This window comes from Zonotrichia leucophrys, chromosome 2 (assembly GCF_028769735.1).
Source record: "Zonotrichia leucophrys gambelii isolate GWCS_2022_RI chromosome 2, RI_Zleu_2.0, whole genome shotgun sequence".
Lineage (NCBI taxonomy): Eukaryota > Metazoa > Chordata > Aves > Passeriformes > Passerellidae > Zonotrichia > Zonotrichia leucophrys.
This window is the reverse complement of record NC_088171.1, coordinates 2,884,267-2,901,742: the sequence shown is the minus strand read 5'-3', so window position 1 is coordinate 2,901,742 and position 17,476 is coordinate 2,884,267. Positions and strand designations below refer to the sequence as shown.

At 39.4% G+C, this 17,476-nt stretch overlaps 1 protein-coding gene across 3 annotated transcripts in view; it reads right to left on the bottom strand.

The window, feature by feature from the left end:
- Positions 1 to 8,531: 8,531 nt before the first annotated feature.
- Positions 8,532 to 17,476, bottom strand: part of LOC135443527 (meiosis-specific coiled-coil domain-containing protein MEIOC-like) — a 29,160-nt gene continuing 20,215 nt past the window's right edge. For all 3 annotated transcript variants that reach the window (XM_064703772.1, XM_064703773.1, XM_064703774.1), the window contains exon 9: positions 8,532 to 15,454. In XM_064703772.1, coding sequence (XP_064559842.1) covers positions 15,213 to 15,454 — 242 coding nt within the window. In that variant the 3' untranslated portion in view covers positions 8,532 to 15,212. The remainder of the gene's footprint in view (positions 15,455 to 17,476) is intronic.

The following is a 17,476-nucleotide window of genomic DNA, read 5'->3' as shown; positions in this document are numbered from 1 at the left end:
AAATAAATAAATAGCTGCCAGGCATGAGCTGTTACAATGGCAAATCAACAGCAAGTTAATAATCCTAAGTGTGTCTCTGCCCCTTCACCTTGAATATATATATATAGGTTATATGAAGTTACGTGTATATATATATAACCCATATATAACCTATATATATATATATTTCCCCACCTTTTTACCTCATGAACACAAACTGTGCACAAAAATCACCTGAGCAGCCAATTCATCACATCTCAGAGGCTCAACATTATTATTTTTATGTTTACAAGTCAAATTTCTACTTTTTAAAAAACATTTCCTTGGAGTCCATGCCAATTCTTATTGGTGATCGCAGTGCTTTAAATTTAAAACTGCTTTTTGCTAATGGTCAATGAGTGACAACAGAGCCCAGCAGGCTCCCCCACTTCAGCTCTGTGCAAGTATCAGGAGTGAACTGCAAGATATGCTTATTTTTGGCAGTAAACAAAGCAGATAAGGTGCTGCACAACCCAAGGCTCTGAAGACACAGTGATAGGTTGTGTTAAATCACTTTTCAGGCCCTGCCACCACCAGGGCAGCAAAAGGGAGTTTTAGCTGGGATTTTTGAAAGCAGGGATTGAAGAGAATCAAAGAACTCCAGAATGGTTTGGGGTGGAAGGGATCATCTTGTTTCATGCCCCAGGAATTGTCCAAGGCCAGGCTGGACAGGGCTTGGAGAAATTTGGGGTAGCTGGAGGTGTCCTTGCCCATGCAGGGTGGAATGAGATGAGGTTCAAGGTCCCTCACAGCTGAAACTATTCTGTGATTCTGTCAAAATCAATAATTTGATTTCAGGATTGAGGAGAAAAAAAGATTTAAGGTGCTACCTGAACATTCTGTGCAATGGCTGAGGGACTTCACATCTGTGAAAAACTCATCCCCTCTTGAAGACAGTGCCCACTGTGCTTGTTCCGCCCTCTCTTCTGAAGGTGGATTAAAGTTTCAGCTGTAGGACTTACAGAGGCTTCCCAAAGACACAGGAATGTGCCCAGGGAGCATTGGCAACAGCTCTCAGCAGGATTCTCTCTGAATCAGCAGAATTTGGTTTCTGAACAGGCACTGGTCCACAAACTGGACATCAGCAAACTCCAAGGTCTGTCCCCAGCTGATGCCTCAGGTTTTGGCTTTTATATTTTCAGATTCTGTGCTGCTTTAGTGTGTGGGTCTGAGCTCCACATCAGGGCATGGTGAGCTCTGTGCACAGAGCAGGGAGACAAAACAATTCCTGCTCCAGCTGGGCACCAAGGACAAATGATCCAAATCTCAGCCCAGGAGCACAAACCCCGTGGGCTGGAGAGAGAAAAACAAGCAGGGTGGGAGTGCCTGGGCTAAAGCTGGAATGGGACAATGAACTGCAAGGTGCAAATGGAGCAGAACTGATCCCAGGGAGAGAGCCCGGGAGCGCTCGTGCATTTTGGGGCCATTTTGGTTCATCTTGGGTGCAGCCCTGGCTGGGCTCTGGTGCTGCCCAAGGTGCATCCATGGAGGAGATCCTTTGAATAAATCCCTGCTTTATTCTTTAGCTCTGTCCAGCCTCTGCTCTGGGTCAGCCTGCACAAGGCATCACAACTGGTAATTTAGAATAATCCAGAGTCCATTTGGAGCAAACCAAAGGAAATTTGCTGCTCCCCAACCCTCCATGACACCACCTTGCCTTTCCCTGCTCTATGCACTTGCCAGAGGCACCAGGTAGATTGTTATGGGATTAAACAAGCAGTGCCTTTCCTTTAACATCATGGTGACTTTGAGGAAGATCTCAGAGACTTTATGATCTCCACCTTGGGGTTTTTTTGGTAAAGGACCACCTGTGTGTACCAGAATTGCAAAGTGACTCCACCAATGCCCTGTGCCATTAGCAACTCCTTCAGGGAAGAAATTTTCCCCAATATTCAAACTAAACCTTCCCTGGCACAACTTGAGGTCCTTCCCTCTCCTCCTGTCCCTGTTCCCTGGGAGCAGAGCCCGACTTCCCTGGCTGCCCCCTCCTGTCAGGATTTGTGCAAAACCAGAAAATCCCCCCTAAATCTCCTTTTCTCCTCCTTTTTTTGCCCTAATTCTCTTGATATGAGTTGGATTGTCTGAGCTACCCCTAAAAGTCACTAAAAATTGAAAAGAGAGAAACAGCTCCAGCCCCAATGAGTTATTAACCTATTCAGGAACTAGAACTTGTCATGGGTTTAAAATAAAGGAGCATCTTAAAATGATGAGCTAATAAAAGTTCCAGCTTATAGAGAGATGTGTGAAAGGCTTGAAAAACACCCTGAATTTGGATGAAGACGAATAAAATATCATCAGGCACAACTCTAGTCCCTTCCTCTTTGAAATAAACACTGAGAACTTTTCCATAAATGTTTTCTGCCCAACAACAAACATGAGGAAGATGTGCTCAAAACAGAAATTTGTGCAGTTTTAAAACACAGAAAAATCTTTCCTTGCCCTTGAAAACCATAATTTGGAGTTCCAAACCTGCCCATCTGAAGAGTTCAGTTGGAAATAAAAGGATGCCAAACAGAATTAACCAGAGTTTACAGGCACCAAAACAAGCTGTGTTTGGGTTTTCTCCAAAAAAAAAAAAAATTAAATTATTTGAATTATAATAACTAGCAAGGCCTGAGGCATTACATCTTATTTCAGTATTCCTCTGAAGTATGAGATTTTTTGCATAAAAAGGCAGATTTTTGTAAAAAAGGTTATATTAATCCTGCTTCTCTCTGTGGGAGAATTTAATTTTATTTTTCCCCATGTGAAGCTGCACAAGAATTTAAAAGCTGACACCATTTATTTCTCCTCAGTATGTTTACTCAGTTTTTACAGCTAAAACACCCTGACTCTTTGTCTCCCAATCTAGCATTGTCAGAAAAATAAAATTAAATAAAATCAACGCTAATAAAATCTTCACAAAGAAACAAGTAACAGAAAATAAGATTTTATTTTTCCTACCACATCTAATTCTGATGGGAAGAGCACCTAATTCTGAATTAAACCTCACAAGAAATTCCCTAAGGCATTTCTATCATGAGGGAACACATTCCACTAAAAAGTTTACTTATACCTGGCAATGTTAATTGACAAAGTCATGGAGGACACAGAAAATTAATATATAGAGGCAAATTAAGTATTACATTGATTTAAAAAGAACAGAGGAACTGGGTTAATTTTTCTTCAATTCCTAACTGGATTATTTTTTCTTAAAATGCATTTTTTCAGAATTTCAGGACAAAAAAGAAATTAAATAAACAAGGCTGAAGTGACACATCTTGCTAAGGCTTCCAAAAATCTTATAAATGTTCCTTTTTATTTTAGGCTTTCCTGAGCTTCTCTGCTCTCAGCATTAAACCTTTTTCTATATTCCTAATAAAATACCTAAATTTAAAAATTTCTGCTGAATTTTTACATTTAGGTATTTTACCTAAATTTTACCTGATTTAACCCTGTATATCCCAAACATTTTGTCAGGATATCTGGAGATGTTTGAAGAGTGGACACATTTGTGCATCCCATTATGGATTTTTGCCCATTTCAAAACAACTGAGGAGTTGCTGATCCCAAATCCACCTTTGCTTCCCAGTAATCCCCAAGTTTTCCCAGAGTTGCACCCGAGCAGCATTTTCCTGGCATTAAGAATTAGACTGAAAAAATAAAAAAATTTAAAAAATTAAATGAAAAGCTAAAAAAATATCTCCTGAATTTTTGGTTGGTAGAAGTCTAAGCCTGGCTGAAGCCTCAAAGGACTCTGCCAAAATCAGATTTTCAATAAAAATATGGCTCTGATGGCAAAATCTGTGTGGTTCTGTAGGGCAAATCCTTCAATTTTGGCATTAAAACTTCAATAACCACACAGTGAATAAAGCTCTGCACCTGCTCTACACCACAATCCAAAATTGTCTACAGGTCTCTCACAGTGCCAAGTTATTTCCTACAGGAAAAAAATTAATTTCATGCTGGTAGAAATGTAAATTTTACAACTTCTTTTGCACTGAGGGCAGTGTAATTGCCATAGAAAAACAGCACACTTGGTATAAAAATGGTGTTTTGCCCACAGAAGATGTGGACTTCCCATCCCTGGAAGGGTTCAAGGCCAGGTTGGATTAGGCTCTGAGCAACCTGAGAAGCAGTTTTATTTAAAAAAAACCCAAACACATAAACAATCACAGCACAAAGCAAACAAAAGCCCACAAACAAACAAAAAAGAACACCAAAAAAAACACCCCAAATCAAACAAACAGACACCGAAAAAAAACAAACAAACAAAAAAAAAACCACACCAAAAAACCAACCAACCAACCCAAAACAAAAAATCCAAACAGAGAATCCCAGAGTAGTTTGGGTTGAAAAATTCTGTTTAAAAACCCAAACAAATAAGCAATCACAGCAAAAGGAAACAAAAACCTATTAAAAAAGAAAACAAAAAAAAAAAAACCCTGAAACAAGCAAACACCAAGAAAATAATAAAAATATCCCCCAAAAAACCCCCAACCAAACAAACCACCAAACAAAAAACCCAGAGAAACCCAGAGTGGTTTGGGTTGGAAAGGAGCCAAACTACCTGAGAAATAATTATATTAAAAAATGCAAACAAATAAACAATCACAGCACAAAGCAAACAAAAGACCACAAACAAACAAAAAAGAAAGCAAAAAACCAAAAGAAGCACTGCAAAAAATTAAAAATACCCAGAAAAATACCGCAACCCCACCCAAAAAATACTCAAGAAAACCCAAGAAACCTACCCAAAACAAAACAAAAAACCCAAACAAAAATCCCAACAGAGAATCCCAGAGTGGTTTGGGGTGGAAATGACCCTAAAATCATCATTTTCCACCCCTTCTTTCCACCCTCTACTACTCCAGGTTGCTCCAAACCCCATCCAACCTCACCATATTAAAATATAAAAAACAGCCAAGAGCAGGACACCGAGAGTATGGAGCTGATTTGCCTTTTGAAATACCATTTACTCAAGAAACTTCGTCCCTTTCAGAGAGTTACCTGCACAGAATGCCCATTTTTAGATGCTGAAGCAGCACCATGGGCTCTCCATGGTCACGCTCATCCATCCCTTCCCAGGTTCCAGCTAAGGAAAACGTGTCAGCATGGATAAAACAGGCTCAGTCCCTCATCCCAAACACTGCCCAGTGACTCAGCTCATCCCCCTCTGCCTCTCCAGCTCACCATCATCATCATCATCATCATGAGGAGCCCCTGAGGGAGCTGGGGGTGCTCACCCTGGAGAAAAGGAGACTCAGGGCTGCCCCCATCACTCTCTCAGCTCCTGAAAGGTGCCTGTGCTCAGCTGGGGCTGGGCTCTGTCTGCAGCAGCACTGACACAGCCAGAGCACACAGCCTCAAGCTGTCCAAGGGAAATAAGGTTGGTGTGCAAACCCAGGGCACTGGGAATATTCTGTGTCTGCCCTGGGGTGCCCTGACCCCCAGGGCAGCACTGACTCTGACCCTCATCCATGGAGAAAGTTTCCCAGACTACAAGATAGACTGGAACCCACAAAAGTGTGCAATAGATTATAGAGAGCAGTGTAGGTGTGTCACTGGGTGAGAAATTGAGGTTTTGGGGTTTTTAGTGTGTTGTGGATGGCAGCAAGATGGAGGGCACAGGGTGTCATCCTGGGTTTCCTCTTCATGCTGCTTCTTCCTCCTTCTCCATGGGTTTGGGTGGCATTTTGTGATTGGGCAGAAAAGTGCCCATTGCAGCTCTGTGGGATCAGTTATTGGGTTAAAAGGGAAAATAATCCAGGTGTCAGCTCTTAATGGGATAGTTTAGTCTGAAAAGGCCTTGGAACAAGAGATTGTTGGCCATTTTGTGCCTTCTAATGAAAAGCTGCTGAACTCCCAGCAGTGAGACTGTTTTACTGATAAGAAATAATAAACACCTGAGTGTGAACATGAAATAACATCTCAAGTGCCTTCAATCCAGACCCAGAGAAACCCACAACTGGAACCAGCACAGGTTGGATAGCAGGGAAAAGTTTTTCACAGAAAGAGTGATAAAGTTCTGGAATGGCTGCCCGGGGAGGTGGTGCAGTCCCCATCCCTGGGTGTGTTTAACAAAGCCTGGATGTGGCACTGGGTGCCAGGGTTCAGTTGAGGGGTTGGGGCTGGGTTGGACTCGATGACCTTGAAGGTCTCTTCCAACCTGGTCATTCTGAGAATCAGCAGAGAAATCATTTCCCTTTTTGCCAATACCCCACTACCAGCGGCAGTGACTGCTTTACCCAAAAATAAAGATTTCATGGCCACATTGTTATTGGGTGAGTTCTGCTTTCCAGGGAATTCCAAAGTGAGTGCATATCCTGTTTGTGACTCACCTTGGACAAGCCAACAGAGTTGTTTAAGCTTTAAATTCTTCCAGCACCCCTGAGGGATCAAACCCAGTACAATCCAATCAACCCCAATACAATCCCACCACCAGCAGTGCCTCTGTGAAAAGCTCAATCTGTCAGAGATGTGACATTCTCAGCAAAGGGGCTACAAAGACTTGATACACAAAGGAAAATTTGGATAAAAATTTGACAACCAGGTTGCTTTTACTAATAAACCTATCTTAAATATTTTTCTTGCATGAAAATTACCTTTTTTTGTATTAATAAAACTCTCTTAATATTTTAATTGCATTAAAATGACCTTGAATTATTTTTTACATCAATAAAACTATTTTAAATATTTTACTTGCATGAAAATTATTTTTTACATTTTTTGAACTTATTTAAATATTTTGTTGTTTGGGGTTGGTTTTTGTTTCCATTACCCTCTGGAAGGCAGACAAAGATCCCTCAGGAAAGAGAGAAGGAGCAAGCACCAAAGTTTTTATTCAAGAGTGGTCTCCTCAAAGAGCCCTATTCATCCAATTATGGATATTTATATCATTATTTATACAACTATTGGCTGTAGTCAGTGTCATTCACAGATCTTTAGTGTGATTACCTCCCAACAGGATGCACACCCACACTTGAAAAATACAAACTGTTTGCACAATGGATTCATAATCCCAGAAAGGCAATTTCTTTCCACATCACAACAGAATTCAGCCCTTAAATATTCTTCAGCTGGAGCACAAATCAAGGGTGATCTTGTGGTGAACAAGATCAGCTTTAAGGTTCCTCCCAACCCAAACCAGTCTAGGATTTAATTCTGAAAATCCATCCACATCTCCCAAACCAACATTTGTCAGCAAAGTAAAGATCTGAGTTACCATAAATTCTCTCTGTAAGTCAGAATGCTCCCACAGCTCATTCAGTCATGACCTACCCAAGGCACAAAGATCTGGGAATTCTGTACCACAAGCAACAGCAGAAACTATTTTTTTCCCATTTATCTAAATTATCTGCTTTTGCAACCCAACACTCTAAATATTTATCTAAGCAACCTGATTCATCAGCTCCAAATCAAAGATCTCCTCAGTAAGTGGAGGGAGGTGGTAGTGTGGAAACCCAGATTTTATTGTTTTTATATGGCACTATTATTCAAATCAGAGCAGCACTCCTGAATTTCACAGCCTCACAAAGCCCAGCCTATCACACAAACGTGGATTTAAAACACTTTTGATTAATATTATTTAAAACCCAGCACAAAATACTGAGATTGACTTGGGAAGAACACATTTCCCTGTGCCTGCTTTCCAAAATATCTCACACAGCACAAGCTGCCAGCACAGCCCCACTAAAATAGCTGCATTTATTCCATCACAGGTGCTTTGGAACAAGTATCAAAGCAAGCAAGCTGCACTCAAATAAAAGCAGAGATGCCCCCCAGGGAAGGGATGTTTCTCTCATGATCTGCTATGGAAATCCCCTTCTCTCTCTGCAAAAGAAGGGAAAGGAGGAGGCTCCTTTGCAGGGGCTCCAAAATTAGTGTATAAACCACGTGTCCAATCAGCAGCAACAATAGGAGGGATAAATTGGGACATTTGATGTGCACAGCTCAGCTGAAGATGGAAACAACTCAAAATTAGATTATCCAAAGCATCATTTTATAACTTTTATAACAAGTTTTATAACTTCTCCACCAATGAAGAAACAATCATAGCAATTATTTTTTTCTGCCTGTCACCAGAAAAGAAAAAAAGTTTTTAAATTTTCAAATTCCTTGCTCTAAATTGCTCTAAACTTTACAATTTCAAGTTCCTTGCTCTAAAGCAAGGAACTTTTCCCAGTCAAGGTTTAGAACACCACACTCAAATTCACAGGACAAACCAGCCAAATTCTGTTGTTACCTGTGCAATTCTTGGCTTTTGCTTCAGATCTCTGCCAAGAAAACCCCAGATCTGGGACATTTGTCAAGTTATTTTAAGAAAAATGCTAAATTCATCCCAATTCCCCCATAGCATCCCTTGAAGTCCTCACTAAACTCTTCCTTTTATTCTCAATTACCTGATGCAAATCTGAATTTTCGGTGTGATCCAAGAGATCCCTCAGCCCCAAGTTCAACAACTGCCCAAACTTCCCCAGAATTAAGGCAATTAATTCTTCCAGAATTAAGGCAATAAAACCAGTCACAAAAAACACACAGGGTTTTAATTTCTGTCATGAACACAGAACAGGTCAATTCAAGGCAGAATTACCAAACTGAAATTCAGCAGCTGAGGAACAGTGTGAGTGGATCTAAACAAGCTGTCACCATTAATTAGGGACATCCACACAAAACAGGTGATTATTTAAATAAAAAGGAATCAAACCACATACATAGAAAATACCAGAAAATCACACTGGCCATGACTTATTACAGAATTCTCCCGTTTCTGAAGACTCTCACACACATGAACAAAACCCCATCAGTTCAGCTCAGGTGGACATAACAAGGCATCCTGGTGTTCCACAATAAAAAAAAATAAATAAATAAAATGAAAGGAAAAGCAGATGGAATTCCCAAGTTAAGGTGCACAACACCCTGTGGCATCAGAGCACATCTGTGAAGGGGAATTTTAAGGATGTTACACAAGAGGTAGAAGAAAGATTTCTGCAGCGTTCAAACATCCACAGTTGTTTTACAAAAACACTTAAGTAAGCCTTAATTGATTAATGATTAAAATCTTGCATAATCAATAAGGTTTTTTAAGCTAAGTTATAATTTCACATATTTCTGCTGGGCCCAACCAAAATCTCCTTCAGTAATATTTCACTAGCCGTGTAAAATGGGATATTTTAAGGAAATGAGTTTGACCAACACACAGGCAAATGATACACTTCAGACACCAAAGAGTAATATTAAAATATAGACACTATTAATCTTTGTAGATCTGTCATAAAAATAAAAGGAAACTTATTTTTCCCATCTATATATTGGAAACTTAATTCTGTGAAAAAAACTATGCTCATTAAGTAACTATTGTGCATGAACAAGTTGTGTTTTTTTCAGTAAAAAACAAAGCAATCTTTGTCTGGCAATGATTTTTTCTCTGATTTATTCTCTCTCTAACCAGTGCTTTTTTTTTAATACACTATATGCAAATATTTTCCCTTTTAAAGCTCATTTGGCAACAAGCAAAGAGGATTTATAACTCTAGTTCCTCAATTCGTTTAGAGGTTGCTCCTAACCCAATATATTTTCAATTTCTAACAGCACAGACACTTACATTAAACACATTATTTTGCACCTTTGATTACAGTATTGCTAATGAAGAAAAATAAGGACCTTCCATTTTACAGCACTGATAAATTTGCTTGGCAAAGTTATTATATTATTTTAGAAAGTTACAAAGCAGTTCTCTACCAAAAAAATAATTTATTAAAAAATCAGACATCTCAAGTGCTACAAACCAAAAACAAAAAACCCAAAAAGTGCTGGTGACTGCCATGGATAAACTGCACAGGGAATAATAAATCAGGGTCTCAGCATGGTTAAGGCTCCATTTCTCTCAAAGCAGAACAGGAGAAAACAAGGTGCAAAAATTCCCAGAAAACCCCAAGTTCCTGCAGCAAGTACATTCCTCAGCTTGAGGAGAAATCAAAATTATCCAGGCTCATTCCAAGAATCCTTCTAAAAGAGGCTGGGAGCTCATCCCTCCAGATTTTATTGATAAAAGCTCAAGGTGAGCCACTGAGCTTGTGTTTAATGAGCTCCTGCACTCAAGGCAAAGCAACAAAGCCAAATCAAGGCAGAAATCTCTTAAAAGCTGTGCCTTCAATGCAAGCAGGGCCACACTCAGCTCCTCAGCAGCCCAATCATTCAAAAATAATAATTAAAATATATATTCTACAGCTAACTGCTCTCATATTGACTGATGAGAAGTGCTCCCTGCTCCTGTTCAATCTACAAACACTAAATAATCAATAACTCAAAGTTTTTCCACTTTAATGACTTGATTAGGAAAAATAAATGAATAAATCTGTAGCAGACTGTGGCCATAAGGAATTTAACATTTAGTTTTGCAGCTAAGAGCACATACTCTGCCACAGAAATAAAAATATAAAGAACAAAATCCCCAAACCCCACTGCTTTGGGCTGTGACACCTTGCAGCAATTGTGAAAATTGCAGCTCTCAAACAAAGAATGGGCCAAAAAAGAAAAAAAATTAAAAAATTCCAATACCCAGCTTCCAGAGCAGGTAAAAATACAATTTATTTTCTAAAAAATAATAAACATATAGGCTTAAGGTCTGTTTGCTGCATAATTTTTACAGTATTTCAACAAAACCAAAATCCAAATTCCTGCAGAATCAGAGCTAAGACTTAATGGTGACTTGGTAAATATCCCATGGAACCAAGGGAGATTCTGCCCCTGGAGGAAGGACAGACATGAACCACAACCAAACCCATCTTATGCTCACTTCTCCTTGCTCTTTATCATCTCCCAAGTCTAGAAAATAAATTGATAAACTGCACAGGGAATAATAAATCAATGAAATCCTGCCAGGAGAGGAGCTGATCCTGATCCCAGAGGGACAACTCCATGCCCAAACCCTGTCCTGGCCCCTCAATTTCATAAAAACACACCTGGCAGGAAGGTTGGCCACCAGGGCAGGGCAGGAAGAAACCAACTCTGCCCAAAATTGGCACCCTGACAGAATCCAGAAGGGAAAAGAATCTTGATTCAAGCCAGGATTTCTGGTCCTTCAAGCCCTCCTGACCATGGAAGGCAAAAGAAGAGAATTCTCCACTGGAATTTGGGCCCCTTCCTTCTTGAAGCTCCTTTTTCCTCATTTTTATCCCTCCCAAAAATGGGATGCAGGTCAAAGACAATGCCAGGAAGTTGGGCTCTGGAAAAGTGGAAAAACCTGGTACAGTAATATTAAAATATAGACACTATTCATCTTTGTATATCTGTCATAAAAAAATAAACAGATTTCTATCTCCACTGCTCTGCAACAGAAATTCCTCACCAAATCTTCACCTTAAAACATTGATTTCCTTCAAAATAAATAACCAGGAATAACCAGAATCAAAACATTGATTTCCTTCAAAAGAAATGAACAGGAATAACCAAGAGATCATGAACTAGAAAATAAACAGGAACTAGAAATAAACAGGAATAAAGAGACCATGAACTAGAGCAGCAGTTCTAAGGCAAACATTTCCCAAATTTCACATATCCAGGTACAGACAAAAATATTGGTGGTAAATTCCAGCAGCAAAGAAAAATATTCAGTTTAAAAAGGATAAAAATGCAACTTGGGAATTAAGGCCACCTACTCCTGAAAAGGCCACAGCAAAACAAGCAGCATGAACTTCAATAATCTCCCTGCATGCTGCTCTAATGGAAATAACAAATTAATAGCAATTTCTGGGGTTTAGTTTATATAAATAGCATCAGAGCAACTTAACTGCCAGAAGGACCCTGTGGGTACAGAAAAGCAGAGGTACAAAAGCTATAACCAGAAAAAAAATAATAAAGAATTAAAAATAAAGTAAATAAAATAATTAACTGTTCTTCCCTGCTGCTGGCCTCCCTTCTGGGAATTAATGGTGTTGAATCACCAAAATTCTTCAGTTATTTACACAGAACACAAAAATAACCGTAATTCTTAAGTTTATGTTGTACTAGACTATCAATTTGGGATTTTAAAGCATTAAAGATTCACTCACAACTATCAAAAAGCACCCTGATGATAATCCTGACTCAAAAAGGGACAACTGAGTGTTCAATTTATTTAAAGAGGAGCAATCCAGTGTCCCTGCCACCAGGACTGGCTACAGCTCTGCCACCTTCTTCAGATCACCCCCAAAATTTAGAAAGTATAAATCAAAATAGGGAAAAAAACCCCAAACAATTAAATCTCAAAGCCGAATGCAGTGGTGGAGATGGGAAAAAAAGAGAATAAACTGAATTTTACCTGATAGTTTCTCAAAATGAGGAGGGAAAGGAGCATTTTTTCCTCTCTCTAAACATCAAAACTAACTCCAAACCAAAACCACCTCTTTGGCTTAAACATGACCCAAAACCTCAATTCCGTTTCCCCTGATTTCAGTAAAATGTGAATACCATTAGTTCCTAAAGCCACAAGCATTATACTTGTGCTTATTCACACCGAAAACTCAGTGCAAGACTTGCAGAATTTGCACCTTGCTGCCAAATTGAACACGAGGCAGCAAAAATGATGTTCTGACAGAGCTGCTGCAACTCCAGGTGTCATTGTACAAAATAAAGTGCTATTTTACAAAATAAAGTGGTTTTTTCCCCTAAATATACAAAAGGTTTTGTAATAAAACAACAGAAATGGAGCATTCTGAAATTAGGAACTGAAGACACAACTTATTCTAGGTCTGGTGCTGTCCATAAGCAACCCATTTAAAGAAAAGGGTAGTAAAAAATTATTAAAACTTATTTTTGTAAATAAAACCTTATTTTTGTTTGCAGAGCTGGAGTTTTTGTGAAGAAAAGTGAGCGAGGCCAAGTGACAGGGGAGCATTTGCAGGGCATGAGCAGGAGCAGCTGACCCAGCACATGATCCAGGGGGACATTCCAGAGCCCAGAGCTCCTTCAGGAACCCAACCTGCAGCAGCTCCTGAGTGCAATTAACATAATTAACAATATGAGCTGACTGCAGACACGTGCAACCCTTTAAAATGCCATTTTTAAATAGAAATTGGAATTAGAAGTGACCACGCAGCTTTTTAACACTCTGGGAAAATGAGACTGTTAAAGGCACATTAACTATGAGCTAATTAAGATCGTTAATTAACACAATAATTAAGTAGTACAATATGAACCAATTATACCCTAAACATTCACCACTACAAGACAACCCTGGTTGTGTAAACAGAAAAAAAACCCCAAGACCCAGACTCTGAAATTCTGATTTCCTGCCAGCACAGCAATGGTAATTAATTTTAATTTAGGTAATTAAACCCCCAAATCACCCAGGAACTGAAATCTTGCAAACTCCATTTTTAAGCTGTGCAGCACAATCAGTTTTACAAATGCAGATTGAACCTTCTTGAATTAGTTTGTGCAAATAAATTCCATGTACACAGAGAGAAAACACACTAAAATAACTCTGGTAGCTGTTTTTTAGGCTAAGGCTTGAAATAATCTTTTAAGTGGAATTCACCTTGTTTTTTAGGGGGAAAAACCATAATTTTGCTACACTAATGATCTGATTTCTATCTACTTTTGTTTTTAAACTTCACTCAGTGGATTACAGTGAGGCCTGGGTAAATTTTAGCTACAAATCTCCACGCCTCAGTGGAGTTCAGGATGGCACTACTGAGACAAAATCTGCTCTAGAAACACCCACAGATCCAGAACTACACAACCGCATTTGGAACAAGTTTGCAAGTAAAAATATATATGTGAACAGTTCTATAATTACCCACAAAAATGTCAAATTTGACACTGAACACCACATGACATGAAAATCTTCATTTTTGTCCTTCAAATTTTGCTTATATCCCCACCTTAATTCACTTTTAACCCAACAACTGCTCTCCAAAGCCGTTCATTAATATCCTGATACTCAAGAACCCTAATTATTAGTACATGTTAGGAGACTGTGGAACAGTAAAACAGTTGTTAAAGCATTAAAATATTCCTAAATGCCCTAAGATCACAGCTTGGATTAATTATTCTTTACTAGTTTTCACCCTGAACAACCACACTCTGATTGTCTAAGCCACACAATGGAGACTAATTAACAGCAATTAGATATATTAAACCTTCCACACCAAAAAAACAATCAGTGAAAGAGCTTTGGTAACCTAGTACACAATTAGCTTTGTGTAAATATTTTGCAAACACCCCTCTCCCAAAAAAACCCTATATACCACGTGTATATTTATATAATAATATGCAGAGTTCCTGAGTAAATCCTTAAATCTGATTATTCAGAAGATTTGGCAAAATATTTAACTTCATATTACTAAAATAGATTTTTAAAATAAACATTCAATGAAGGAAATGAAATAAATATGGAATGTGTCTGCAAAAAATTATAGTACCATGAACATATATTAGTAACAAATATTAGTTTTTTTATATGTAAGTGCATACTCTGTTATATTGGTACTGGTTTTAACCCACTGAGGAACCAATAACTAATTTCTAATCCTGAGCAAGTTTTCTAACACCTGCTAATGAGCACTTCCACAAATCTACAAAAATTCACTTTTTTAGTGGAAAAACCAAAGTGGACAATTCTATGGAAAAGCTCAGCTCATACTGGTTTTGCTGGAAACTGAACTGGCAGCACAAAACCAGCACTGAACACTGATTATTCCTGTGAAACAGAGATAACCTGTCCCAAAAAACACCACCACAGCAGCGTGGATTGCTCTGGCACGGTGATGGGGTGCAAGCTACTCAGTGATCACTTTGGCTCTGGAAAGAACTACACATGGTGCAAAAACCAAAAATAAAACAAACCCTGCACAATTACTGAGTACCTTTAAATATCCTAAATTGTCTCATGAGCCAAAAAAAAGAGAATTGAGTTTTTCCAGACTCTGGCTGGGCTCAGAGCTTTGGGTAAGCACAGGAGGAAAGCTCAGCTCCTGTTCAGCTTCCCTAAAATGAAAATTTCTCAGCAGCAGACACCTGCAATATTCAACTGCATCAATATCACCACAAGCTGTGTCTCTCTTCACACCAGAATCACAGCACCACAACTGCAGCATTGACCAGGCACCTTAATTAATCCTTTTTTTTTAATTAACCCCATCCTGACATCCTGTGACATCCACCTCTGGCGGTGCTGGGCAGGACCCGAGCCCTTCCCTCGCCATCCTCCGCCTTCCATTTATTATCGGCGACTATTCCAAAATCTTCCTCTCTTCCTCAGCTTTTCCACTTCCTCTGCTTTCCTGCTCCAGGCTGCTTTTCTCCTGGCGGCTTGTGCTTGAAGGACGAAGCTCTGGCAGGAGGAGTTGTTGGTTTTCAGGCCCAGCAGGAGGGGGTTTGGGCAGGGCCAGCTGCAGCGCGCACCAGAGCGCGGTGCGAGTCGCGCGCGTGGCTCCAGCCAGGGCTCGCAGGGCAGCCGCCAGGGCCAGCACATCTGCAACACAGGGAAAACTCATCAGGGGGCAAGCATGGAAATGTTACTGCCTGTCACAGAGAAAAAATGTGGGCCTTTGTCGGGGACGAGCCATTTGTCGGTGAGGGGAGACTCAGACACTCAATATGAGTGATAAGCAAATTCCGTTTATTGAAGAGAGCATCAGACACTTATACAGCGAGTAATAAGCTTATGAATATTCTGTAAGCTAAGCAATCTATTGGTTAAACTATACCATCAACTCTTCCTCATTCCTTAGGTGTTACATGTCTCTTTTCTCGTGACTCTTTCACTGTTTGTTATCCTACCACAGCTAGTCCCAAGGACACTGTTATCTTGCAGGTGCCGGACTTGGAATTAGCCATGGTTTTGTAATTTTCCAGTCCTTAGCAGCTAAATTCCCAACAACTGCCAGCTTTTGGTTTCTATGATGGGATCTTTGGTGTCAAGATGACCCTGAGGTGTTGGAAGGTCTCTTTTTCCCAGGTCTGAGATCAAAGAAGAAGACTGAATTCCTTGGCTGTCATTCTAAAGGTTGTTGATTCTTTGTTATCTATAAAATTCTTTCTCTGACCTGCTGAGATCTGTCTGGCACGTTGGTTCATGGCACATTGACCACCTTCAGGGTGGTGTTTACTTTATTCACAATAATTTTACAATACCTATCACTTATGTTAGACAGCCTGTCTCTACTCTAAACCAATCCAAAAGTGCCACCATCACAGCAGAAGATGGAGGCCAAGAAGAAGAAGAAGGAGAAAGACAGGATTCCTCCATCTTGCCTCTTGAACCTCCATTCTAAATCCCCCAAAATTCTACTTTTTCACTCTGTGATAAATTCACTATCATTCTACTCAAACTCTTGTGGCTTGTAACTCCTGGCACAAAGTTGGTAATTGTTTCCATGGGCTAAAATCAAAGGCACAGGTGTTTGTGACTCCATGCCAAGGGCTCTGAGACCCCTGACAGGGTCTGGAGCCCTCCAAGGCAGTCAGAGGAATGTCCTGGGTCAGGACTGAAGGCACTTGAGACAATAGCTCATGTTTAGACTTACATGTTCTTTATTTCTTATCTACATCACAGTCTCACAGCAGTGAGTTCTGCAGCCTTTCATTAACAAGGCACAAACTGGCCAACTATCTCTTGGTACAAGGTCTTTTAAGGATAAACTGTCCAATTAAGAAATGAAATCTAAATTATTTTTACTTTTAACCAAATAACTAATCACTCAAAGTCTGAAATATTGGCATTAAATCTAATCAAAATCATCCACTTAACCATTGTGTCCTACTTCTCCTGCCTGGCCAAGAACCTTCCTTCTACTATTCCTGACTCACACTTGGAGTTAAAAAGTCACATGGAACTTTTAGGAGTTATTCTAAAAGCCAGTTTGCATATAGGACTATTGTTTTAAGGGCATGACATTTTACGTTCATGTTACATTTTCATTTTTGACACCTGAACTGCAAAAGCACAACATTTTGCTTCTCTTTCCAGTTTATCACAAGAGCAGCTATTCCACAGCCAAAGGAACTTCACTGTCCACTTCACTTCAGCACTAAGGAGTGAATTCCTCTTTTGTTCTGAGAACCAGGTATTTTCTGAAGAAAAACAGTATCATCTTTAACCTCAAACTATAAATTGCCACATTTACCGCTGCTACAGATTATTCTGGCTTTACTTCAACAGAATTTGGGAAACCTGGAATGCCATTCCTGGTGGGTTTGTGATTTAGGTAAGGTAGACAATTGTTCTGCACAACACTGGCTATTTTATTATTTTATAAGCTGAAGAGAAGAGAAAGTTTAGCCATACCAGGAAATAATTCTACCTGCTTAAAAATTAGCACATTTTTGCTTTTAGGACAACCACTTATGGTTATATAACGTGACTGAAGTTTTTACAAAAACTCTTCCTAGTCAAGAGGAAAAAATAGCTTTTTTTTTTTGTTAATAGTAACAGGAAAACAACAACAACAATAGAACTCAAAGTAAGTTAAAGTCTTAAAATTAACAAGCGTGT